Source organism: Mizuhopecten yessoensis, unplaced genomic scaffold, assembly GCF_002113885.1.
Source record: "Mizuhopecten yessoensis strain PY_sf001 unplaced genomic scaffold, ASM211388v2 scaffold11153, whole genome shotgun sequence".
Taxonomy (NCBI): Eukaryota; Metazoa; Mollusca; class Bivalvia; order Pectinida; family Pectinidae; genus Mizuhopecten; species Mizuhopecten yessoensis.
Genome location: NW_018408906.1, coordinates 306439 through 334107, shown reverse-complemented (window position 1 = coordinate 334107; position 27669 = coordinate 306439). Strand labels below are relative to the sequence as shown.

Here is a 27669-nt window from a genome sequence, read left to right as displayed (position 1 = left end):
ATCTCCCGGGGGGTCTTTTTTATTTCAATCCCCCGCCACTAGAGAACTCTCATCAAATAGGTTCAAATCGGTAATAAATCGCTCGAGTTATCCTGCTAATTACCCGAACAATGTGCCTAATTGACGGGCCTATTAAACCCCGTGTGTATACCTGTGATACCGAAAGAAGCGGTGGACTATATTTAGAACGGTGCGCTATACCATAGCTAGCTAGCGTCCGTTGCCAGGAAGTGGCATAATCAGCCCCTATATAGTCGTTGGGTCAGTGGCATGCAAGATTTGTCAACACTGACAATCTGCTCCGTATTTACACCTGGTAAACGTAGACGTAAACAACTCGAACTGGTCATTTTACCTGTGGATTGTTTGTTCTGATGAACCCTTGGTTATGAGTTTGTGTCACGGAGTGTGAATTTTACGTTGTGAATTTAATTTCGCTACATAACGGCTTGATCTGTGACCGACGGTCGGCGCTATGTTGAGCGCGCCTGGTCCGAGGCCCCATGTGCTTTTTGGGCAGGGTAAGAGTGCTAATACCCTTCTGACAGAGGATGGGTGTCACTATCCCGTCATCTCCCCGTCCTATACAGACCGCCTGCGGGCAGCGTCCGCCCCTTACGAGCATGGCAAGGGAGTACGGGCAATGCATAAAACTACACTCACCATAGCAAAGCCGCCCTGGGACCCCCGGGATGCTTACAAGACATCTAACAAACAGGTATGTCGTGTTCAATCATTTTAGGGGAACACCTTAGGAAATGTTGGATTGTAAAAGATTGCAATGGATAAGAAAGTGGATGTTTGGGATAGGATTATGTGATATAAAAGATGTTGCATGTATGAGTCACTTTATGATTGTGGAATAAGAGAGGTATTTGATAGAAGAGTTTTAGATAGGAGAAGTATTGGGCAAGACAGGTGTTTGATTATAGAGAGGTGTTTCATACATATAGATGTGATGAGTAAGAAAGATGTCAGTTTGGTAATATGTTTGACAAATGTGAGGTTTTTGATAGGAAACAGGGTGGTGTTGGATAACAGAGGTGTCGGTTAGGAGAGGTGTTGATATAGAAGAGGACATGTTATGCATAGGAGTATATAGGAGAGATAAAGTGTGGCATATAGAAAGCAACTTTTGTTGAATTTTCCTGTACAAGTTGGAAAAAAAACCTGCATCTGAATTAATTTTGTAAAACTGATTGAATGAAAGACCTTTTTTCTGACATCCTGTCAAATCTGACAAATTTGTTGGACCCCAACAGTGTGTCAGATTGAACAGGTTTCACTCTGTATTATTAAAATGTCAAATGCCAGTGGATCCAGTTAGAAGAGGTATTAACTCATTCACCCCTGGTGACTCATTTGAACTCTTCCAATTCAAAGGTTGGAATAGTTCATTATGAAATTTCAGGGGTGAATGAGTTAAAACCTGCCAAGTTAACTTCTAAACCAACTGTATATATGAATATGATCAATGTGTATGTACCCTTATCTCACTGGGTTGGTAGTAGAACAATTACTATAACCTTTTATGACAGTGTAGTAGAAAAAAATGATCATCTCTTCAACACCAATCTGACAAGCATCCTGTATTTTACGAAGAACATTCTCAAAGGAGGTCCTGTATGCTACACATATCACGTTATCAGGTCATACAAAAGTTTTTGAAAATATGATGTTGCTCCAGGCTGCTAGAAATCCTATTCGGGTAACTGATAATGACAGATTTCAGATTAAAAAGTTTAGATCACTCTTGTGAGAAAGCAGGTACATATATTTATTTTCTCTAATGATCGATAATTTTATTCAGATCTAATATCCAGAAATGTTATTGAACTTTTTAAGAGTCTTGTCGTAAATATTAAAAATAAAAAGCATGTCTTTTTTAAAATGTACATCACAAAACATTTTAAATACACATACCCAGGCTTGCATTACACCTGACAGTACATACTTTAAACTGTACACCTGGTGGGGTGTATATATATATATACATACACACCTATATACCATCTTCAATCATATCACTGAGCCGGGATCTGTATTAAAATCCTATCTACATAGTCCTTTTGGATTTGTAAAGGGCCTTTTAATGGTTTATCGTAAATGCTTGTCAAAAGAGTTCAGTCGTCCCTGGTCACTATAAATATTGACCCATTCACCGGCCGACTTGTTTGTTTTTAAATCGAGATCTATAGACCTGCTGCCATTTTTCAACTAAATATTGTATAGACCGAAGTGTGTAATCGTGGCTTCCTGAACGAGTTGACGATTGTCTGAGCAAATAGATATCTGGTACTCGACCACCACCCACAGAATATCGTATATCATGCCTGTGTTTGTTCACTTATAATCGGTACGATCAATGCTTTCAGTTTTATTTGAGGAAATTTACTTTATTTACCTGTAGAGGCGTCAAAAGATTGATTAGATTATGAAACAATTCACAAATTGTATATCTATATTTCATAAAAAAAAATATTGAATAGTTGCTCATTCTGTGAGATTTTGTCTTTTCAAAACTACAAATGAGAAAAAATATGTTTGTGATAATAAAAGTTTATCTGTTTCTATCACATTTGCGATTGTATTTTACAGACTTTGAAGTTTTATTCCTTTATTTTTTTACATATGAACTTGAAATAATCAAGTATTTTTTCAGTTAATTTTAAGACAAAATAAAACGCTTGGCCTGAAACTTATTAATATAAACAGTTTCCCTCCTAAACTTTGTGTTACTTACCTGCGAGTCTTGAGTCAAATACTCATGTTTTTTCAGTTTAACTTGAAATCAATCGACCTCATTTCCATTTGAACTGGGGAAGATCTATTTTTTTTGTGGTTTTTTTGTGGGGATTTTCCCCAATAGTTGCATTTTTAAAAGATTTCGTTCAATTCATTGACACAATCTGATTTGAACATGTTCAACATCGACAGTATCAAATACTTTGGACGGTCAGGTGGCACAGTGGACCTTTCACCTAGTCTGTCAAATGGGGTCAGACGTGGAACGGTAAGGGGTCACCTGCCACAGGGGTTTTCCGGGTACAATACTCCATTTCCCTCTACGTTAAAACCCCCTGCATGCTACCGTCCGGGCCAACGAGAGTGATTGATACAAGTGGATAGAACAGGTTCCACAACTGTTGTAAGATCAATTAAAATTTATTTTTAACAAATACTTGTTTAATATAAGAACATGTGAGTAATAAGCTTGGTGCCAAATATCGTATAAATACGAAATGAGCTCTCTGGTCACCAGTGATCACCCCTCTCAAGTCCACACCGATTTCACATTTCAATCCATCAGAGAAATTTCAGCCGAATGCTTTTACGATAAAAGTGCTCCGGGTATATTGATTTTTCGTAATCTGTACGATCGTACTGTACCATTATTTTATGGCACGTTTGATGGTCCGCTACACAGGTAATTAAATTGATTGATTAGTGAGAGTAAGTAAATTACATGATCAATTAAATAATCCAAGGTGTATATAAGCCATGTTTGGACCTCAGCTGTGTACAAGGAAGGTCTTTGTTCAGTAGATTCCAGTGTATTTCCTTTAAATTTGGGATAATCAATTCTTATTAAGCTTTATCAGTTCAACAACTCAATATACCAATTTTCAAATTCAATTTTAATCCAAATTATGATACATAATTTATCAGTGTTTTGATGTTAAAATTGTTGGACAGAGATCATTCTGAAAAAAAACCCGGGGACATAACTGTTTTGTTAAAGTCTAAAAACTATGAAAAATATGAAATATTAATTTTAATTCAATATGGTATTAAGCTGACAATACTTGTAATCTTTTGTGTGTCCTGGTACACAAATACACAGTACATTTAATCGATAAGAAAACATGAACTATATCAATAATGATTTAATCCGGCTTTGTGTAGAGTTGTACCTGTATGATTTAAAAGTTTTAATGAATAACACAGTCGTATTATATCTAATTCCAGTAATTTTTAATTTTTATCTAATCCAAATTGGAACTAATCTTTTATTAGATTTTATACACCCCTTTGAGACCATGTAGTAGTGGCCCAGATCAATGAATGGAAGGGTCTATTTGGATTTTATAGGGGTGAGGTGCTTTGTTCTGTTTGTTAAATAAATAAAAAAAAAATGGCAGCATTTAGAACTAAAATTTCATATAAACCAATAATTAAATAGGTAGTTGAGGTATATTTGGGAATGGAATCACCTAACAGGGAGGAACTTCAGGTAAGAAATATTGGCAGAAACTAAAGTAATTTTGGCAGTATACAATTTTTTACATCCAATCTAATTGAAATTAAATCTTCTCATAGCTCTACAAGTATATATATTGTCGTCGAGTCCAAGGAAATCCAGAAAGTGATTTCCACTTTCAGGATTTTATAAGCCAAAATTTCATTGGAGTATTGTTAAGGTCAGATGTTGTGTGAGTCGATGTCAGATGTTCGTGGCATGACATATAAAATAAATGCCAGAAAAATGTCGTCCCAACTGCTTTTCTGTCCTGCTTGAATATTGTAAATGTTGCCAGTTTAAAAAAAGAAAGCAATTTATCGCCATTTTCACAAGATAAAACTACATCGGGAAATGTCCAATAATGTACCAAGTTTTGGCAAGGCATACATACCACATTCAACCTAATAAACCTAATAAAGGTGGAATCCCATATGAGTGCCCACTATCCTTTTGTTCTGTTACTTTTCACATCCAATTTCACTATCCCATAAAAGTGACCCCTATCCTGCTTCTGGTGCAAGCATCCATTCCTTAGAAGGGCTTTGTATCCTTTTTATTGGTCAATGTTTTTCACCCCTTGTAAGTGCCTACTATCTTTTTTCTAGCCAAAGTCTCTCATCCCTTATAAGTGCCTCTTGTCCTTTTCCAGCCAAAGTCCCTCATCCCTTATATGTGCCTCTTGTCCTTTTCTAGCCAAAGTCTCCCATCCCTTATAAGTGCCTTGTTCTTTTGCTAGCCAAAGTCTCCCATCCCTTATAAGTGCCTTGTTCTTTTGCTAGCCAAAGTCTCCCATCCCTTATCAGTGCCTTGTTCTTTTTCTAGCCAAAGTCTCTCACTCCTTATAAGTGCCTCTTGTCCTTTTCCAGCCAAAGTCCCGCATCCCTTATATGTGCCTCTTGTCCTTTTCTAGCCAAAGTCTCCCATCCCTTATAAGTGCCTTGTTCTTTTGCTAGCCAAAGTCTCCCATCCCTTATAAGTGCCTTGTTCTTTTTCTAGCCAAAGTCTCTCATTCCTTATAAGTGCCTCTTGTCCTTTTCTAGCCAAAGTCTCCCATCCCTTATAAGTGCCTCTTGTCCTTTTTCTAGCCAGTCTCCCATCCTTATAAGTGCCTCTTGTCCTTCTTCTAGCCAAAGTCTCCCATCCCTTATAAGTGCCTCTTGTACTTTTTCTAGCCAAAGTCTCCCATCCTCATAAGTGCCTCTTGTCCTTTTTCTAGCCAAAGTCCCTCATCCCTTATAAGGGCCTCTTGTCCTTTTTCTAGCCAAAGTCTCCCATCCCTTATAAGTGCCTCTTGTACTTTTTCTAGCCAAAGTCTCCCATCCTTATCAGTGCCTCTTGTCCTTTTTCTAGCCAAAGACTCCCATCCTTATAAGTGCCTCTTGTCCTTCTTCTAGCCAAAGTCTCCCATCCCTTATCAGTGCCTTGTTCTTTTTCTAGCCAAAGTCTCTCACTCCTTATAAGTGCCTCTTGTCCTTTTCCAGCCAAAGTCCCTCATCCCTTATATGTGCCTCTTGTCCTTTTCTAGCCAAAGTCTCCCATCCCTTATAAGTGGCTCTTGTCCTTTTTCTAGCCAAAGTCTCTCATCCCTTATAAGAGCCTCTTGTCCTTTTTCTAGCCAAAGTCCCCCATCCCTTATAAGTGCCTCTTGTCCTTCTTCTAGCCAAAGTCTCCCATCCCTTATAAATGCCTTGTTCTTTTTCTAGCCAAAGTCTCTCACTCCTTATAAGTGCCTCTTGTCCTTTTTCTAGCCAAAGCCTCCCATCCTTATAAGTGCCTCTTGTCCTTCTTCTAGCCAAAGTCTCCCATCCCTTATAAGTGCCTTGTTCTTGTTCTAGCCAAAGTCTCTCATTCCTTATAAGTGCCTCTTGCCCTTTTCTAGCCAAAGTCTCCCATCCCTTATAAGTGCCTTGTTCTTGTTCTAGCCAAAGTCTCTCATTCCTTATAAGTGCCTCTTGCCCTTTTCTAGCCAAAGTCTCCCATCCCTTATAAATGCCTTGTTCTTTTTCTAGCCAAAGTCTCTCACTCCTTATAAGTGCCTCTTGTCCTTTTCCAGCCAAAGTCCCTCATCCCTTATAAGTGCCTCTTGTCCTTCTTCTAGCCAAAGTCTCCCATCCCTTATAAGTGCCTCTTTTCCTTTTTCTAGCCAAAGGCTCCCATCCTTATAAGTGCCTCTTGTCTTTTTTCTAGCCAAAGTCTCCCATCCTTATAAGCGCCTCTTGTCCTTTTTCTAGCCAAAGTCTCCCATCCCTTATCAGTGCCTTGTTCTTTTTCTAGCCAAAGTCTCTCACTCCTTATAAGTGCCTCTTGTCCTTTTCTAGCCAAAGTCTCCCATCACTTATAAGTGCCTCTTGTCCTTTTTCTAGCCAATGTCTCCCATCCTTATAAGTGCCTCTTGTCCTTCTTCTAGCCAAAGTCTCCCATCCCTTATAAGTGCCTCTTGTCTTTTTTCTAGCCAAAGTCTCCCATCCTTATAAGCGCCTCTTGTCCTTTTTCTAGCCAAAGTCTCCCATCCTTATAAGCGCCTCTTGTCCTTTTTCTAGCCAAAGTCCCTCATCCCTTATAAGGGCCTCTTGTCCTTTTTCTAGCCAAAGTCCCCCATCCTTATAAGTGCCTCTTGTCCTTCTTCTAGCCAAAGTCTCCCATCCCTTATAAGTGGCTCTTGTCCTTTTTCTAGCCAAAGTCTCCCATCCTCATAAGTGCCTCTTGTCCTTTTTCTAGCCAAAGTCTCCCATCCTTATAACCACCCCCTATTCTTTTTCTTGTCCAAGCATCCTGTCGGGTAAGAGAACCCCATATCCTTTTATCTGGTCATACATCAGGAGGTCAAATCTGTTAACCACAATTTGTGTCAATTTGCTTGAAAAAAATGTGTCTTATACGATATGCCTTTTTATTGGGAATATTAACTCATTCACCCCTGAAGACACATTTGAGCTCTTCCAATTTAAAGGCTGGACTAGTTCGTCATGAAATTTCAGGGGTGAATGAGTTAAAAGGTTCCACTATCATTTAATTTTCTCAAATAAGTAAGATCCCTGCAGGGTGCTTATAAGATCAATTATGACAGCCTGAAATGAAACTGAACTCTATGTTACATGGTTAACACCAATAAAAACAGAGATTTTATTACCCAATAAATTCGTTGATCGGATAATATAAAATAAAAATTCTCATCAAAATGTAAATGAGATTGGAATCGGGATGTTAATTGTGGGAGTTGACTGTTCCATTTACAGCAGAAAACTGCTGAAGGCTTCAGTATGTTTAAATTTGAATATGTTTTTAATGTGAAAAATAAATTACGATTTTTTTTACCTGGAATTTTATTTTAGCTCGTCAAAGGTTTGCTGGAAAGAAAAATGTATATAATATATTTCAGGTGTTTCTTGAATCTAAAGAAAAGAACTAATTTATAACCCCATATATACACTGTATGCATACAAAAAAATGTACCTCCTTTATTCATATATCTTGCATAGAATACTTATTATCGACTTTGAACAAAATTGATTTTTTAAATGATTTAAACAGCCAGGGCGTGACTTGGAGATCTATTCACAGTATCGTATGAATATTTTACCAGACTATAGATATACATTAGCAAGCCAATACATATATCATCATTGGAAATCAAATTGCCTCCATGCGTGGAACTACCTGACAAAAGCATGGGAAAATAATGACTGTGCTTGTACTTAAAGCTTCTATATCATTATGTTGTGTTGTGAAAGACCATTATCGGGAATATGACTTGCTTATGTATTTATGTATTTATGTACACAGAGGGGGTCATATTCAGCTGTGTGTGAATACATAACTGGTACAAAGTCATTTCAATAAGTAAAGCAATAATCGGAAACTGTATAATGAAAATTATATTAGTGTAATAAAAAAAAATGTGAAAAAACCTTTATATGTTTTAAGTCACTTTATTTAAAGTTTTGTCAACTTAACGATGTGTTAATGGAAATTTTAAAATGACAATTTTTAAAGTTGTGTTATTTTTTTTTAATATTTTTTGAATTTTTCTTATGATGAATATATTGATAAAATTTTAATGATATTGAGTTTTTATACGCCCGTCAAATTTGACGGAAGTATTATAGTATGGGGTTGTCCGTCCGTCTAGTGTAAACTTTTGTTTGTCCAGCAATCTTCTCCTACATTTTTCAACCCATCTCTTTGAAACTTAGTAGGCTAAATAATCATGATATGTTGTTGTGTTTCTTGAAAAGAATTTTGATTCAACTTTTTTTGCAAAAGTAATTGCCCTTTGTTCATTTCATTATTTGATTTTTTGTCCGGAAATTTTCTGCTACATTTTTTACAGCATGTCAGCTAACCACTCTTAGAATGATGCAGATCTTATTTCAATGTAAGAAAGTATATAACACTATATGGCATTCGACGGGCGTATATTGTTCCGCCCCGCGGTACTCTTGTTTAAATTTTGAAATAAATTTACTATCACAACATGGAAAAAATTGTTTACTTGACATTAAACTGATAAGGTTTTCAAAATGTACCTAAAACCTTTGTGCTGACAAATCATATATTCATCAGATACAATCATGTGCCCTTAAATAGATCGCTGTGCATGTATTAAATTGTTTCTTAGCCATTTAAATCTATCGTAACAGCAGGTTTATTTGCAAATGAATGCTATCTGACTAATATCTGACAACCAGCTTGAGTCGTGTGTTGATCATGTCTCAGGCGACTGAATGTCACAGAACATGAATATATACTTGTCATGTGTTATTAACCCTTTCACCCTTATGTAACTTTAGTAGACTTGACCATGTATTGATATGGATGAGTCCATTATGGTCTACAGTGGTGAAAGGGTTAAACAAAAAGAGTCCCAATACTTTTCTATTGTATGTATTGACAGGCTGTTTTCCTCTATTTTTTTTAATTTCCTCTGTATTCAAACAAAGACAATGACAGGTTGAAGATCTTTTAGGGAGTAAGAACATTTTGAAATAATATCCAGTAATGTTGGAGGCATGGTAGTCTAGTGGTAGGACGCCAGGTTCGTGATCGAAGGGTTGCGGGTTCGAGTCACGGCACGGCACGGCACTGTGTTGTATCTATGAGCAAGATACTTTACTCTGCTTGTTCCAGTCTACTTAGCTGTAAATGAGTACATGATTGGGCAGTGCTAGAATTGTTGTATGCTAGCTGTTAGCGCCAAAATGACAGCTCCGGCTGTATGCTCCCCAGGGAGTTTAGAAAGGTATTGGCTGGTTGCAAAGGCCCTATAACCACAGATAATAATTTGTGATCCACTTTGAGACGACCTAAGAACTAGGTTGTGATAAAGCGGTATATAAGAACCTTGAATTATTATTTATGTATTGTTATTATGGAAAAGTTGCATAGTAAAAATCTGAACTGGCAGTGCAGTGGATAAGCTCGTACTTTTATAATCAACGAGTCTGGGGGATCAAATCCATATAGCGTAGGTGTTTTAGTAATAAGGTAATTAGAGTAAATTTATATCTTTTGTATACATACAAGTTTTAAACCTTGCCAACTTTTTAAAATTTAAATGGGGGAGATTATGCGTGCTCAGGATTAAAAGCATAACTACAATGTGTGAATGTACACTCTAGGGAAAAAGTAACACTGGCATGGCATCTTTTGAGCTGTTCTTCAAGATGAAATTATCATATCTCAGTTCACTGGTTGAAAATGCTAATTTTTAGGATCCAAAATCGGGAGAGTAAATAGGGACAGTTGGCAAGTATGTATGTGGTAATCATTTGTGATCGTAAAAAGATAAGCAACTTCATGTCAGAAAAATGCCATATAAAATGGAACTCTTCTATGCTGGAGACATAAAAGAGCCCTTGGACTCTCTCCCTTAACATGGCCAGTTTTGATTGAATCAATAACTTGCGGTTCATTTCTATGACAGATAAGGACAAAATTTGTTGTTCCCGATCTAACAGGTTTTGCATTTCTTTTTATTCCTCAGGACTTCGGGGGCAGCAAGTCACTGAACCCAGTGAGACGTCCTCCACGATGTCCCTCCATGCACACGTCCCAGTGGGACATCGGTCAGAACAAGCAGGACAAGTATTGGGACACACACTACAAGGGAACATTCCATGAAAAAGACATCATACCGGTAGGGTACACAACATGGCCGGCCACCCTTCCTCGCTTCACAAAACATCACATTAAAAATGTTTTAAAGTTTCTAACTGCTCTATTCAGTTCTGAAATATATTAACATTTTCATTTGAATTTATTGCCTCTAGATGAGGGGATTTGAAATCTGATACTTTTAGGTTTCAAAAAGAAATTTGATAAATCATTCAAGTTTGAAGGGGAAAAAAATCAAATTCAAATTATCTCAAAGAGATTAGCATTTTCATGGTTGCAAAGTTGCCTTGGGGCAATCACTTTGAATAATTACACATGTAGATTTTTGTTAAGTGATATTTATTCTATTTCTAAGCTTAAAATTGTTAAAAGATATTTAACTGTTTATTTTTCAAATAACTGCAATTGACAATTTTTTATGGATATTAACATCACAGTAATCAGTTTCAATTTTAACATACCTACATGAATATACATTTTGTAAAATATAACGATATGTGTAAAATAAAAATCAAGACAAAAATTGTCTTATTGTCTTAAACAATACAACAGAGAATTGTTTTGAAATAGTGCAGATTTCATTTCTAATTTCAATGTATAATATATTTATCTCATCTGGTGTTTTTGGTGAATTTTATTCTAGAACTTTTCTTTCAATTTCTGTTTCTATTCTAAATATGTATTAACCTTTTACTGTATTTAAAGGATATTCTGATAATTTTAATTATTTAAAATCTTTGTTCTGTACATATATACTGGACCTTTGTACTAACGGTATATGGGCACTGTCTGTTTCTTCCAGGCTACGGCACGAGTAAGTTTGTATATGTATATATCTTGTAGCTTGGTATATAGTCACTTTTAATTTCTACTGATATTGTGTAAACTTTTTAAACCTACATAGTACTGTTACTAGACAACTTATAGTGGTACATCATGTCAACATTTAAGGGTGTATGCTAGTATACTCTAAATTTACATTCTTTCCAGGAGAGTTCCATACGTAGAAACCCAAATACTTTCATTTATATATGTAGTTATTTAAACTTTATTCATTGATGACATCAGTGAAATGTAAATGAGCACATTTTTATTAATGATACTCAACATATCGAAATAATGTTAATTATTAAAAAAATGGAAGGGAGATCACTCTTATTCAAAACACATATTTGTGTGTAAAGTACATTATGTAGCATATATCCTTAATCAGACATGGTACTGACTTTTTTACTTACCCTGTACCAGGGAAAAATTACTGTCGGAACAGGAAAACTAAAGTAAGACAATTTTTTTAAATTGGTGAGTTGGTGAATTGGCATTAGGATCTGATAAATACTGTTATTTTTTTTTGTCTAAGGAGATTAATATCTCAAAAAGTATACCTAAGATTCATTATTGTATAGAGGATAAATTCTAAATTTTACATTTTTATGTTTTGAGCATGATTGAATTTTGTTTAGATATTTTTGAATGTACAACTTCAAATTATAAACATAATTTTAGCTGATACTTTCATTTTTTCATATCTTCACATTTCTTTTCTCTCAAAAAGATGTGTTACATATCTTTTTTTGAAAGGAGTGCACATTTACCATCCCTTGGCAGTATTGAATCTCATTTGGATTCTTCAATTTCTTAAAACAAATTTGTGTATATATTTCTCTGGATCATATCAATTTTTTTGGAAGATGAACAAAATGAAGTTTGTATCGTAAAAAATTGATAAAAAAAATTGGAAGTATTTATAAAAATTGTGTTATCTATGTATTCCTATAGATGAGAAAAACTCTAAAAAATACTCATTACTATTATCTATACCATTACATAATAAAGCTTGTGTACGACGCGGCTACAATAAGTTGTTATCACACTGCATAGCAAAATATAACCGTGCATATTAATGTTGCTTACCATATCTAATTTCTAAGTATTATTATTACTTTACTAAATGGTTCTAGAATTAAAAGTATGTACCCAATTAATATTTAATATTGCTTTACGACTCATAATTAAAAGTCTTATTTAAATGTTGAATATAAATACGATCGTTTTTTTCTAAAACCAGTCATGGAATAAACTATCATTATGATATATATACATTACATTATGAGTTCATCATCACTTTCTATTGTGAAAGGTTTGTGAATTTATTGCTAATTTTTCCTCTATTGATGCATATATATATTTATATAATCTTATGGGTTTGTATCCTTTTCCTGTTTTTTGTGTAATTTTATTACTCCTTCAGGGTATTCATTCTATTTTCTAGTTTTAAAATTAATAAGCATAGAAGTATTTACTTCAGAAAACAATGGATCCATATGTATCATGGGTAATATTTGTCACAGAAGGTTGATTTTTAATGCCTCCATTATGAGTCCGACCAGATTCCTCTGGTTTCTTAGTCTTACACTCTACCGAATGAGCTAAAGAGATATATAATGCTCCCAAGCCGAGTCGGTAGAAAGTAGCTGTAGTATTTTACCAGGGTGACATACTCCCCCTACAGGAAAGAACTCGTCCTGAGTCTTCCAGGGGTCAAAGCAATTCTTGTGAAAGTAATGCTGAGTACATTTGTCAACATTTTTCAGGTGTCTACATAGGCACCAATGTCACAAAGGTTATTGTTTTTTCAATGGCTCCACTAGGTTTCGAACCCTGGACAATTGTTTACTAGTACATGTATTACACTCTCCCAAATGAGCTAGAGAGAAGTTCTCCCTAGCAGGGGTTAGTAAGAAGCATGCACAATTCGTCAGTATTAGGATGTGATATATTGGAAATGCATTAGAATAGTTTGGATAGGCTTGACTAGTCACGTGGTTGTATTGGGGTTTCCCAAGGTTAAAATTCACAGCTCGCTGCACCGGCAAAATAACAAATGGACAAGTTGCTGATGTTGCCCTTAGAGAGTATGACCCAAAACCTGCTGTGACAAGATGGTGGTTGTCGGGACAAACACAGAAAAGACCAAATACTCTACCATATGGAGCAAGAAACTAAGATGCAGTTTCTATCCTATATCTTAGAATAGCCTGAGCAGGCCAGCATCCTTTCGCAGCAAGGTTTGCGTTATGTATACATCCCAATGACCATAATTTAAAATGTCAGTTAATACTGTGTTGTTTCAGAATTTAATTCTAAGTTAACATGTATAATAAAGTTGGAAAAATGCAAATTGCAAGTTGTTTTCTCATTTAGGAAGTACGAAAAAATACCACTTGCGAAAAAATGCAAGTAGAAAATCTGGTTAAATTCGAACCCTGATATATAAAGGATGATTTGATAAATTTGATTTAATAATATTTCAAACATTTGAAAGTGCAATATGCTACTTTTCAGGGCCGTTACAACAAATTTAAGGTAAAGAGGTTGAAAGTCAAGAGTACATTTTCATTTGAATGAATTTGCTCCGAGCTGGACACTGCTCTACACATAGTCATTAAATTGACCTTTCACCTCAGTCAAACTCACATATAGGTCAAGGTCAATCTTGTGTTGTAGGAAGATTTTGCAGACTCTAGAAATAGAGAAATAATTTGATTGACCGGTCGTGGAAATGTACCATACAAGTTTCATTACATAAAATGTAAAAATTGGAATAAAACAGAGACAAGTTTAAGGAAGTCACCTGCCTAAATTATACTGTGACAAACATGTCTCTTCTTTCAAAAGAGTTCCGCACTAAGAAACAGTAATTGGTGACATATTTGAAAGGTACACAAGACTATACATTGATTCCAATTAATAAGATAAGGTTATTTAAGAGGGGAGATAACTCTACCATAGATTACATACCTCATGTATATAAGAGCATTTACCTCCTTGAGGTATATTTTATTTAGTTTGAAAAAAATAAGGTCACCTTTGAAGATCCTATACTTATGAATGAACATTATGATCAGATTTATTGAAAACCAAAATAGATGTTTTTAAAAGAAAAAATGAATTTATTTGTTTAAACATCACTTTTGGTTTTTCAATAAATCTGATCTTAATGTAATATTTAGAAGTCCTCAGACATTGTTTGGTGTACCTGACCATATTTATTGTAAAAGGCTAAGTATTCATATTGTTTTGCCTTGATTTGTCCTGTAAACTCACTATAGATGTGTTTCGTTGTCTGCTATGTTTTTGTTAGGGATCTTACAAGGTGACGGAAATTGTCAGGATTGGATTAATAGCTTTCAGTGACGTGATGATTAATTGGGATTTTTTGATTATTAGCAAAAAAAATTGTAGGACATAATGTGCCACCTTAATATTATCCCTTTCACCACTGTAGACCATAATGGACTCATCCATATCAATACATGGTAGAGTCTACTAAAATGACATAGGGGTGAAAGGGTTAATGCTAGAAAATGTGCTGTTAAAAAAAAGGGATTTGTTGAATGATAGATTGCTCCCCATTCCATTTTCCACCTTGCTGTCTGCCAACATATTTCAACATCCCAATTTTGGTTTTTTTTCTTAACAGTTCCTTTGAACTTCTACTTCAATATATTGCCAAAATTCTTATTCAGGGCACACCCCTGTATAATGCCAACATTTAACTGGACACAAAATGGCAGAATAAGGGTTTTTTACTTATATATACATAGATGCATAGCATATATATATTGCAATCTTTTCTTTCAGACAAACCAGAATTTGTTTCACAAAATTGATCTGGTTTTTTTAAACAATAAGAAATGCTTCCTTTCGACATCTGTTTTTTTAGTAATGCTTTCAATAATGGCATTAAATAGCAACATTTTTTTTAATGAAACAAGTATTTAAGTCTACAAGACATCATAAGTATCAGTACATGTATGTATAGCAAGAATGATTGTGACACACATTTTGTCGTGATATGAATTCCGTGTCATATTGTATGTAAGCTCTGGTTGGCTGCTACATCTATACACCTGTGTCTTACCAGGCCAGTTCCGTATCATATTGTATGTAAGCTCTGATTGGCTGCTACATCTATACACCTGTGTCTTACCAGGCCAATCGTCTGCATATGACGTCACTGGTGAACAGAATTGACCAGACGGAGGGCGCGGATATGAAGGACACGATAAAGTCGGACAAGAATCACCCGAATTACTGGTCACAGTATGGACGTATCCACAACAAGCTCGGACACATGTTGGGGACGGGCGTGGCTCGTGAACCGCCGGTACGGAGAAGTTACAACGTGATCACAGGTAGGTCTAGGAATCGGGCGTGGAAAGGTGAAGTTTTTATCGCATGTTCTTCTAGAAATCGGGCGTAAAACAACCACTTTCATCCGAGTCACAATATTTTTTACAGTTAATTGTAGAAATCGGGTGTAAAAAGATTACATTTTAATTACATGTAGGTATAGACATCTAAGCCCAAATTTATCAAAGCTACAATATTCTTTTAAAGGTCATTCTAGAAAATAAGTTAAAAAAAAGATGAAATTTTAATCTCTGGTTTGTTTAAAAATCTGTTCTACTACAAAACATTTTATTGAAGAATTGAATGTTATCATCACATTTTGTGAAGGAAGTGTAGACTATATGAATCACGTCAGTCAAATTCTAGCGAAGTCTGTCAACTGACGCAACATCGTAAGTTCGCAATATGGTAGAGCATGACATTTATAATGTCAAAATTTTCACAATATAACAGCGGATGACGATATGTAAAAATGTTTTTTTTTAAATGGCTCATAATATGTAAATCTAACATTTTAATTACAATTGTATCACACCTTTTAAAGTAAATATTGAAGAAATGAATGATATGATGTGACAAGAATTGGAATCAGGTGTTGAATGAAGACACATACCTACACTAATAGTATTGTCAGATATTGTTAGACTTTGATCCATAAGGTGGTCAGGAGGGGTGGGGGGCAATGGATAGTGGGTCACCTTTCAACTAGACAGCTGGGGTTTGATTCCTTAATCATGAGAAGGTATTTGGGTCACCTGCCCAAACAGGTGGGTTTCCTCCGAGTACCCTGTTTCCTCTGACCCTCTGCAGCAAAAGGTCCCCAGTATTTGGGTCACCTGCCCAAACCAGGTGCGTTTCTCCGGGTATTCCAGCTTTCTTCCACATTAAGACCCTCAACATGCATCAATCTAGGCTGAACAAGAGTGAATAATATAAGTTGGAAAAACCTTCTTTTTTTTCTTCAAAAACAGTTGTAAAATAGATAAAAGTTTATATTAAATTGTCATTCACAGGTGAGGAGACAGGACCGGCCTGGGAGGATATGAATCGACGAGTATCAGGGAACCGAGTATTGTACTCCAATCGGTATGAGAGAGTACCGCCATTACTGGGCTAACCCCTCTCGGGCCAATCGCTAGCCTGCCACGGGGAGGGCGGTACTGGTGTATCACAAATCAAGGAATGCATCATAAACGGAACTGTATCTATCCAGTATACCAGCACTTAAGTGTCAATCTGTAACAACTGTTACGGCTTGCCACAGGGAGGACAGCACTCTTATACCATAAGATCTAGAAATGGTTCTATCATAAACGGAACTGTATCCATCATCCAGGGTACAAGCACTTGAGTGTCAATCTGTAACAATTAACTGTTACACAACACAGGTAGCAGCAACTGATGGCTTACCACAGGGAGGGCAGCACATTTGTACCGCGAGATCCTGCAATGGTTCAATCATAAACAGAATTGTATCTCTAAAATTTACCAACTGTTAATCCTTTCACCCCTATGCAACTTTAGACTCTCCAATGCATTGATCTGGACAAGCCCATTATGGTCTACAGTGTTGAAAGGGTTAAGTGTCATCCCATAAAAAAATGGTATGCAATTTGTAAATACAGAAATGGAACAGTTTACATCATTGTAGAAACAGTACGGAGTTCCATATGTGTTTAAGCTTGACAGGTACAGAATGTGTAGGGTCCGCCCAACTTTTTTCCTTCTGTGCAAAGATTTTGCTTGGCAACACACTTGAACTTGACTAACTGTTGGTCAATTTTAGTGAACACTGGAAATGTAAGACTGGACAGTTCGGAGGGGAAATCATTAGCCCTCCACACTGGCCCAGGTTAACAGACGGCATTCTGAACCTCCTAAGGAAGACATTGATACCTGGATTAAATTTTAAGACAACAGTACTGATAAATTTAGTTAAACTACAACAGAGGTGAATCTAGAGGGGATTTCTGGGCTCTAGAAGGTTTAGAAAGAGAAGAAACAGCGAGAGAAATCCCTATAAAAACATGCATTTCCCCTATTTGAAAATCCCCCTCAAGGACATTTAGAACCCCCCTCCCCAGACTTGTCTCTGTATCTGCCACTGCTGTAATGTAAGAGTAATTCTTTGTTATTACATTTTGAAATTAGGATTATCGGGTGTAGTTCATCTTAAATCATTGATGATGGGTGAGAGGTAGAAAGATCCCAGCAGAAACTGCTATAGTGTTACTGTGCAGAGTTTTGTTTTGTTTGTTTTCTATTTGTTGACAGATTTTATTTAGATTTATTATTGACACAATAATTGTTTGTTGTTCACACCCCTGCCTTACATTTAAATGCCAAATAGTATTTGATCATTATAAAGGCAACCTTACCTGTTACCAATAATTATTTACATAATGATAACATTTATTTACATTATTTTTTTAAATTGTAGATTTTTAGATTTGGAACAGATTTCTGCTTGGCAGATAAACGTCGTTTTCGTTTGTACAGTGTGTCAATAATATTACCACAATCAGAACTGTAGAACCCATGATGGCTAGATATTTATTGTCACAGAATTACCGAGATTAAATCCTGGTAATTTTTACAGGGTAGGATTTGGGTATAATGACCAAATGAATTTTAAAAGTATAATTTTATAAATATTGTACAGTGTAAATATTGTACAGTGTAAATACAGTGTAAATATTGTACAGTGTACTTGTAATTTGAAAAAAGCTTCCAGATAAACTATAATTGTCTGCTGGATGACCAGACTACTCAGAAAAGGAATGGACGTAAAACCACTTCAAGAATCTATTCATTAGGATTAACTGAACAATTGTTTTGGCTGGTTTTTTAAGTTCTTTGTAAAAGAAACAGTCAATCCTGTCACTACAATTTTCAAGTCTTCATAAGAATATTTAGTCAATCCTATCTTTCCAAAAAGGTGAATCTTCCAAATCTACAACTCCTCCTCTGGAAAACCCCCATTGAAATTGTCTATAGAGTAATGTGGAGAAGACCGCGTTAGGCGTCGTTAGTAACTTTCAAAGTCTTCCATCGGACCTCAACTCGATAGATAGGTGGTACAGCTTCAGTATTATTACATATGCCAATAATATATTTCATGAGATTCTCCTGTAGATTTTAGAAGTATTATTTAAGAATTTCATGTGTTTATTTTGTAGATGTGATAATCTGTGATACCATTATGTGTCAAAAAGCTATTTCTCATCATAGCCCTGGAGACTGTTACCAATTTATTTTTTTACGCCGTCCAGGCACTTTATGACTTTTGTTTGATGAGCCATTCATGTAAATCAAATGTTGTAGATGATTTTTTTTATATTTTTTTTTTTTTTTCCAATTTTCAATTTTTCATGAATAACACAATTAACACAACCAATTGATACTTTAATTAAAATGTGTACAAATGGGTACATATCAAATGGTTATACACACCGTATTGCTTTTACACACAAAATATAAAATTCTGTCATAAGTGATTATTCATATCACTAATATCAGAACTGTGCTCTTAAATCATGATTTTTTTTGACAGCGATGTTTAACTGGAATATTTCAATAAAAGGAATTAGCATCCTAAATCATCAAGATTTTTTTTAACTCATGTTAAGTTTTTTTTTTTTTTTAAATTAGTAAAGAATTTGAATAAAAGTTTAAAGAAATTCTTGTGGAACAAGACAGAATGATTTGAGTAAACAGTATACATTTTCTGATTCAAGGCAAGTATTATGCCAGTAAAATTACACCACTAATCTTCTGTTTTATTTTAATTAATATTTGATTTAGTTTATCCATTTCATTTGTTAACATTTCATTGAATCGTTTTTGTTTATGACATTTCATAATAAGCATGTTTTCTCATTTTACCCAGTGCAATCTAATAGTTAAACTAGATATGACATATATTTTTAATTTATCTACTATTTATTGTATTTATTTATTCATATTTATTCACCACCAATATTCCATTATACACTGAATATATAGGTGTTTTATGCTAAAAATTGAACAAGAATGAAAATAAATTTGAAGCGATAAAAATCTGCAGATAACCTGGAACAAGTGAACGCCTGAGACACCCTTTGTGTAGTGTCTCTTAGAATACACAGACCTAGGCGTTCATTTGAGCTACAATTTACGAATGGATAAATTGAGGGGAAAATCTGTGTTAATATGTTTTTGGTGAAACTGAAACCAGGTACCATGTAATTATGCAAGGAAGAAGTACAAATTTTCATCTAAAAGTTATGATGAGATTGATATTACTAATTTACCAATCAGTTTTAAATTAGTTTTTTTAAAAAGAATGATTATACCCCTTATATGAAACATCAGAAGAAACTCATATGGAGAATTTTCTAATTTTGATTTAGAAGTGGAAAATCCAAGAAGGGGTCCTTATTGATTTTTCTTTGTAAACATTACCGTAATGACATGTTTGGGGCATTTTAAAGGATAACCCATCAACTCATTCACCCCTGAATACACATTTGAACTCTTTCAAATCAAAGGTTGGAATAGTTCATTATGAAATTTCAGGGGTGAATGATTTAACCCCTTTCTTCTCAGACGTAAGAGTCGGAGGAGGAGAGGAGGAGTGTATGTGTAAGCAAATGCAGGTCTAGGCCTGCACTCTCGCAGAAACCTGCTACTGTTTGTCATATGCTTTTGAAGTCCTGCAGCATTTTGCTGTGGTTTTTACTACAGTACGACTAAATGTCACACAAGTTTGTGAGATTTTTGTATTTGGAGATTGAAATCATGCTATATGCTGTGTACAAAATAAACAAATCATTACATTACAATCAAAGTGCTCACTGGGACCAACACTTAACATTTTTGTTTTTTTAAATTTACATTTGATATGCTGCTGCATAACCTAACCTTATGAAATAAATTCATCGTCTTACTTACATATTAAGGATGTTATATACAACCTTGATATCGCACCATTTTGATTTCATGTGGAGGATCCCCGTACCACTGCTAAAAACTATTTACTATGCATTGGAAATATTTTTTCCAATATGACTATATAGCTTTGATAAACCACAGTAGTCAACAGTAATACCCCGCTACAGTTATATCAAAATCAAATTTAGGGGAGCAGGGCTAGAAACTAATTTTCAAAACCACTAGCCAGTTGAGCTAGTGGTTTCCAGTTTTACTAATAATCCATGTGCAAATTCCACAAATGAAATATAATTCAACATGATAAGCAATATCAAATTTTTACTTGTCTATCTGGCGAGTGGATGTTAGAACCAACAGTCCATCTGGAGATCTCACTGGTCTCAGACTTTCGGTTACCGTTATTTTTTAGCCTCCGGGGAGGTTGATGTATGCATGAAATCTACAGAGGAATTCTATAGTGTTTAGCCTGCAGAGGGACAGAGTGATCCTTATAAGGAATAAATACAGATTTGTGCAGTGCTGACTGCAGATTTTGGATTATAAATCCCTTTCACCCCTATGTAACTTTAGTAGACTCAACCATGCATTGATATGGATGAGTCCATTATGGTCTACAGTGGTGAAAGGGTTACTTGACTAGAAATGTTAGCTGTCTTGTTGAATTTGTGGATCGAGTCACCGTATCGCGAAATGGTATTAGCACTGCCTTAAAAATCTAACCCTATTCAAGATATATTCATAACCCTATTCAAGATATTTTCATAACCCTATTCAAGATATATTCATAACCCTATTCAAGATATGTTCTTTGTAAAAGAAGATAAATTGCTCCATTATAAGTTTTGAAGAAGAAATTAAATTGTGTAATGCCTTATCTAGTCATGTGTCCAAAATTGTTCCATCAAACATTAGACTGTTTTAAACTACGGGACTAAAGACATATGGTCCAATTTTTTCTTACTTTGTCATCTTGTCAATAAACAGACATCGTGACAACACTTTGCAGTTTGTTAGTTATTTTTCACCAACAATGGTAAAACATGATAGAGCGTGAGAAACGACTTGTATTTTCTGTGACGGAACATTTATTTGACAGCGTACAACGATGTTGCTCGCCTTAAGACTATACTTCGCAGTCAGTTGTGTCGAGGGACAGTTATCTTTGTGAAACATTTCATTAAATAAAATTAATATATATTTTTACAAAATGTGTTCAGAAATGTAAGTACAGGATATTATAACTAAAATTTTGGTTGATGTTATTATTCAGTCAAAAAAAAGGCCATTTAGAATGAATTCAAAACAAGACCAATCTCAAAGAAAAAAGGTAAAACTACAAGGTGCCATTTTATCAAATATGCTAATTTGTTCATACCACTGTAGGAATATTCCTTATGAAGTATAAGTCAAAACTTATCCGGAATTGGTGGTGGAGTGGGTTGTTTCATGCTACCTGTGTCTTATTTTACCAAATAAATGACTGGTTAAGAGAACTACTGGGCTTACAAATAGTAAATAAGCTTCAACTCAGGGTTTACTTGGCTATGCCACTGTGATGAGCTCCAATTCTATGGTCCACTACACAAAGAAACTGGATTTAGCTAAACATCTGTGGTTCAGAAACTGTGGTAAGTTGAGTTCTCTGGTCCACTTTGCCTATAAACTGGGATAAGTGTAAGTTATCTGGTCAACATGGCCTAGAAACTGGGACAAGTGTAAGTTCTCTGGTCCACATGGCCTAGAAACTGGGATAAGTGTAAGTTATCTGGTCAACATGGCCTAGAAAATGGGATAAGTGTAAGTTATCTGGTCAACATGGCCAAAAAACTGGGACAAGTGTAAATTCTCTGGTCCACATGGGCTAGAAACTGAGACAAGTGTAAGTTTAACTGGTCCACATGGCCTAGAAAATGGGATAAGTTATACATATAACTTATACTTATCCCCGTTTCTGGGCAAAGTGTACCATATAACTTATACTTATACTTATCCCCGTTTCTGGTCCACATGGCCTAGAAAATGGGATAAGTTTAAGTTATCTGGTCCACATGGCCCAGAAACGGGGATAAGTATAAGTTATATGGTCCACTTTGCCCAGAAACGGGGATAAGTATAAGTTATATGGTCCAGAAAATGCACTTAGCTCAAGTTTGATTGTCTTCTAGGACCAGTAACTGGTTCCTTGTCTGACCGAGTAACTCGGGTTAACCGCTGACAAACCTAGTTAAGGTTTTTTCTTCTTATTGAACACATTTGATCTGTCCAAACTTAAAAACATTCATTTGATCAAACTTGTCAGCACTTCACCTCAGTAAATCACAGATTTAACATGTACTAATATGTTAAAATTATTTCTCAACCCATCGAGTCGATAGCAAAATGTAGCCTGTAATTTGGTGAGGTGAAGTAACAGCGAGTAGCTTGCGGAAAGAAAGTAGGGCAAGATCATTAATGTTAACGAAGTTAATAACCCTTTACTCTAGTAATTATAATAATTCAAGGTTCTTATATACCGCTTTATCACAACCTAGTTCGTAGGTCATCTCAAAGCGGTTTACAATTAGTATCCGTGGTTATAGGGCCTTTGCAACAAGCCAATACCTTTCTCAACTCCCTTGGGAGCATACAGCAGGAGCTGCCATTTCGGCGCTAACAGCTAGCATTCAACAATTCTAGCACTGCCCAACCACGTACTCATTTACAGCTGAGTAGACTGGAACAAGCAGAGTAAAGCATCTTGCTTAAAGATACAACACAGTGCTGTGACTCGAACCCGCAATTTAACTATGAGGCTAGGCCATATGAATATATACTGATAAAGTTGATCAAAGACAAAATATGGATGGAATATTGTCCAATAAGCTCTGCTGTCGCAGAAGAAATCACCCAACGAAATATTTGGAAAGCAGAATTCCCTTTATTTATTTTTTAATATGAATTACACACAAACACAAAGAAATGAAGAAAAAAAGAATAATTTCAAAGCTATTTACATTAAATTGCAATGATTACTTGCAGTAAATCTTTTTCATATAAAGCATGCAGATGACTGTTACTGACCAATATCAAATCTTCACAGTAATAGTTGTTAGAGTTAATATACTGGGTAAATATTAAAGGGAGGCAAGTATTGGGGTATTAAAGATAATTTTACATATTTATTCAAAATGTAAATGTAAAATGTGCACAAGTTTCTGGAGTTATCTCCCCTTTGTTACAGTCCCCGTGATTTATTTCCCCTTCTAGCCCTTGTCCTCTGAATCTATCTCTTTCCATGTCCTTGGCCACTTGAGACACTTCACCTAAATCCTAGTTGCCTGAAACATCTCTCTGACACACTCGCCCCCACACACACTCATAATCTTTAAGCTGCCCCTTTTCCTTTGTCATAGTTCTCAAGTTATCCTTCTTTGTCCAATTATTTTGAGTTAATCCCCTTCTAGGAAGTCTCCTTCCTGATTTATCACCTTCCACGTCACAATTCACAGGATTTTGTATCCTCCTTCATCTTAGCACTCTGGAGTTATCCCCCCTTTCAACAGCCAAGTATTCTGGAGGGTTGATCCCTCTTCTCACCCTCGATACTCCACGAGTTATGCTCATTCATGTTCTCTGCACCTCGGGAATATATCATGGCAAAATAGAAGACACATGGATAGCTATTTGATTGGTCTCAGGCAAAAAAGAAAAGAATATTGCTCGGCTGATAACTGTCCTTTAATTTAGACTCCCTAGGCCTTTAGAGTTATCCCCCACCCTATGCCATAATTCCTCAAGAGTTACACTAAGTCACTAAGCATCACACTTTGTAAACCTTCGTCTCCTCAAATCTTGTCTAGGTGTTCATGTATGACATCTTTTAATGCGGCCCAGAGTTATTCCCCTTACTTTGCAGAAGATATCTCGAGTTACTTGCTCGACTTTCTCGGTCTCCAAAGTTGTAACCCCATTACCCCATACACACCCTTCTTGACTATTTAGCAGCAACCCTCCCTTTTATCAAAACACTTAAGTCCTTCTGAATCCAATCTGACGAAGGCTGTAACAAACATACATGCAACATAATACTACAAGTATCCTAAATGTCTGGGGGATAGTTATACATATGAACTTATTTGGTTTTACATCAGCCAAATAATTTCTTCCTACTTCAGGTGCAACTGTGCAGTTTCAAGCTTAATTTGAAATTTACGCAGATATTAAAGAGATATTCAATGCAAAAATATTAATACAGAAAAAACGTAGTAAATAAAAAATCGGATTCATCACATCTATATATGAAACTTTTTGGTTACTTCACTGTTAAATCTGACATTATTTATATATCTTCTTTCTGGTTAATAGTTTGGACTTTAAAATAAGTAAAATATTCGACTAAGACTAAATAAAGAACCGTTGGATTATACAAACAATTATCATATTGTTGAAGGCTATGAATATAATAACCATTAGAAAATTGAAATGTTTTTATAACTGTACATTCATTACATATTGGTTTAGAGGAATTAACAAACAAACAAAAAAAATTCTGTGATTTCACTATCTATAAGTGATTAAATAAATACACCTATTACCAATTCCTGACAATTTTTTTTTATATATATATACTGGCAGTAACTGCAATGCCCACACATGCCATATCAATGACAATAAATACTGTATATGGGAAGATTTTGTCCAGTCCAATATCCGCTCTGCACTGGTAAAATCTAAACTACCCCAGTATAATATGTTGCCTTTCATAATGAAATTATTATGTGTATTTAGTCTGCTGCATCCTAACATTTGTTGTCGTGATAAATTTGCAAACGTTGCAGAGGGTGAAATCTTCAAAATGAAAATTGTCCTGTAAACAGAGACTATGGCAGAACCAAGTCAATTTGGATTCTGTTCATTCAATTGAAAAGAAAATGGTTCAATACTGAGCTATCCAGTGGTCAACTGCTCTTCAAAATGAATGGAATTAACTTTCACTCAAACCAGAGTTTCCTAAATTGGCTTTTCATTGCAATTCATTTTTCACAGCAAAAGCAGTTTTCACTATAATTTAGTTTTCACTACAAATTCAGTACTCATTATAATCCACTACAAATTCAGTTTTCATTAAAATTCAGTTTTCACTACAAATTCAGTTTTCATTAAAATTCCCTACAAATTCAGTTTTCACTACAAATTCAGTTTATCAGTTTTCACTACAAAATCAGTTTTCATTAAAATTCACTACAAATTCAATTTTCACTACAAATTCATTTTTCACTACAAAATCAGTTTTCAATAAAATTCATTTTTCACTACACATTCTGTTTTCACTACAAATTCAGTTTTCACTACAAAATCAGTTTTCACTACAAATTCAGTTTTCACTATACAAATTCTGTTTTCACTACAAATTCAGTTTTCACTATACAAATTCAGATTCATAACAAACACTTCAGACTACTAACATTTTGTGCACAATTAATTTCATAACCTGAACATTCTGACTTAATTTACAAAGACTTACAGTTACTTTGCATTTCACTTGCTAGTACGATTATTATTTGTATGGTGATTGCATTTTTGATCAGTGAAAAACGCTGATTTATCTTTCTTCAAGCAAATGAAGATCACTCAGAATGCAAGTAATCTGTTGTTATCTGCAATAAAATTATGGCTTATCATTCACATCATAAAACATACTTCCTCATATTTAAATATTTAAATCAAAGAGTCAAATTTACAAATGGATTATGATTGAAGTTCTAAAAAGAATGAAAAAAAATATCATGAAAAACAAAATCATCCAAACATTGATATACCGGTAAACAGAAGTTGTCAAAAAGAAAATTCAAAGCAAATTGACAATCAGAAGTCAAAAGACAGGCACAAAATTATTTTTCCCTCATAGTTTCTAAACAGATGTTAATGTTGATGCAACAGAGTAACTAGAATCAAACATATTATTGTTGTATTTAGGCAAGAATGCATTGCAAATCATTACAGTTGGTAAATTAAAATTGTACATAGTAAGAAACTATCCACTTCAGTAATGTACTGGACATGTAAACTGTTACATACACTTCTAAATAATAATGTGCTGAAGGGTATGAGTAAATAAAATGTTGTCGTATTTTACCTGAAATGACGAACTAAAAAAAAACAAAAAAACATCAAATAAAGTGGAACAGCATTTTAAACTCAACTCCCCCCCCCCCCCCCAAAAGCATATTTTCTTGACCAATATGGCATGATGTTGAAGAAACTATGAAATTTGCAGGGTCCCCCCCCCCCCGCCTAATTGACTTTGATCATACTTATTTTGGCACAGTCCCCTTACAGCTTTCCAGCAGGTGCTCTGAATGGTATCACTAACATAAACATATAGAGCCAGCCACCATATGCGGTACATTTAGCACTGCTGTTCTTTACAGCCCCAGGAAGTGATCCTAGTTAAAACTAGCCATATTTTAGCCACGGCGAGTGATCAGAGTTTTAGCATACTGTAGAATCATTTATTTCTGTGGGGTTAAAATTTCTTGGTTTTCATATACTAGCCTAGCCTGTTTCAAGGACATTATATTTCACTGATTTCTGATTTTCCCCCTATCTATATCATACCAAATTTATGCTTTTGGTGGGGATTTAATTTCGTGGATTTTTGTTATCCACGAAATAAACAAAATTTAATGCCCCACGAAAATATATGATTTTACAGTAGCCATATTTAAGCCCAGGCGAGTGATCAGAGTTTAAGCATAGCCATATTTAAGCCCAGGCGAGTAATCAGAGTTTTAGTATTGCCGTATTTTTGCCCCTGCGAGTGATCTTAGTTTTAGCATTGCCATATTTTAGCCCCTGCGAGTGATCTTAGTTTTAGCATTGCCATATTTTAGCCCCTGCGAGTGATCTTAGTTTTAGCATTGCCATATTTTTGCCCCTGCGAGTGATTGGAGTTTTAGCATTGCATTATTTTAGCCCCTGCGAGTGATCTTAGTTTTAGCATTGCCATATTTTAGCCCCTGCGAGTGATCTTAGTTTTAGCATTGCCATATTTTAGTCCCGGCAAGTAATCTGAATTTTAGCATTTCCATATTTTAGCCCCTGGGCGTAATTTGAATTTTAGCCCCAGGGAGTAATCTGAATTGGGAGTAATTTGAATTTAGACATTGCCATATTTTAACCCAAGGAAGTAATCTGAATGTTAG

The 27669-nt window shown here is 35.2% G+C and overlaps 1 protein-coding gene across 2 annotated transcripts; it reads left to right on the top strand.

Moving 5' to 3' along the window:
• Nucleotides 1–230: 230 nt before the first annotated feature.
• Nucleotides 231–21339, top strand: LOC110467013. 2 transcript variants are annotated; one of them, XM_021523874.1, is made up of 5 exons: nt 231–718; nt 10227–10379; nt 11160–11171; nt 15354–15555; nt 16567–21339. In XM_021523874.1, exons 1-5 carry the CDS (start codon nt 476–478, stop codon nt 16668–16670), a joined length of 714 nt encoding a protein of 237 aa, XP_021379549.1. In that variant the 5' UTR covers nt 231–475; the 3' UTR covers nt 16671–21339. The 2 variants fall into 2 exon arrangements, with proteins under 2 accessions (XP_021379549.1, XP_021379550.1); XM_021523875.1 differs by lacking the exon at nt 11160–11171.
• The last annotated feature ends 6330 nt before the right edge of the window (nt 21340–27669 follow it).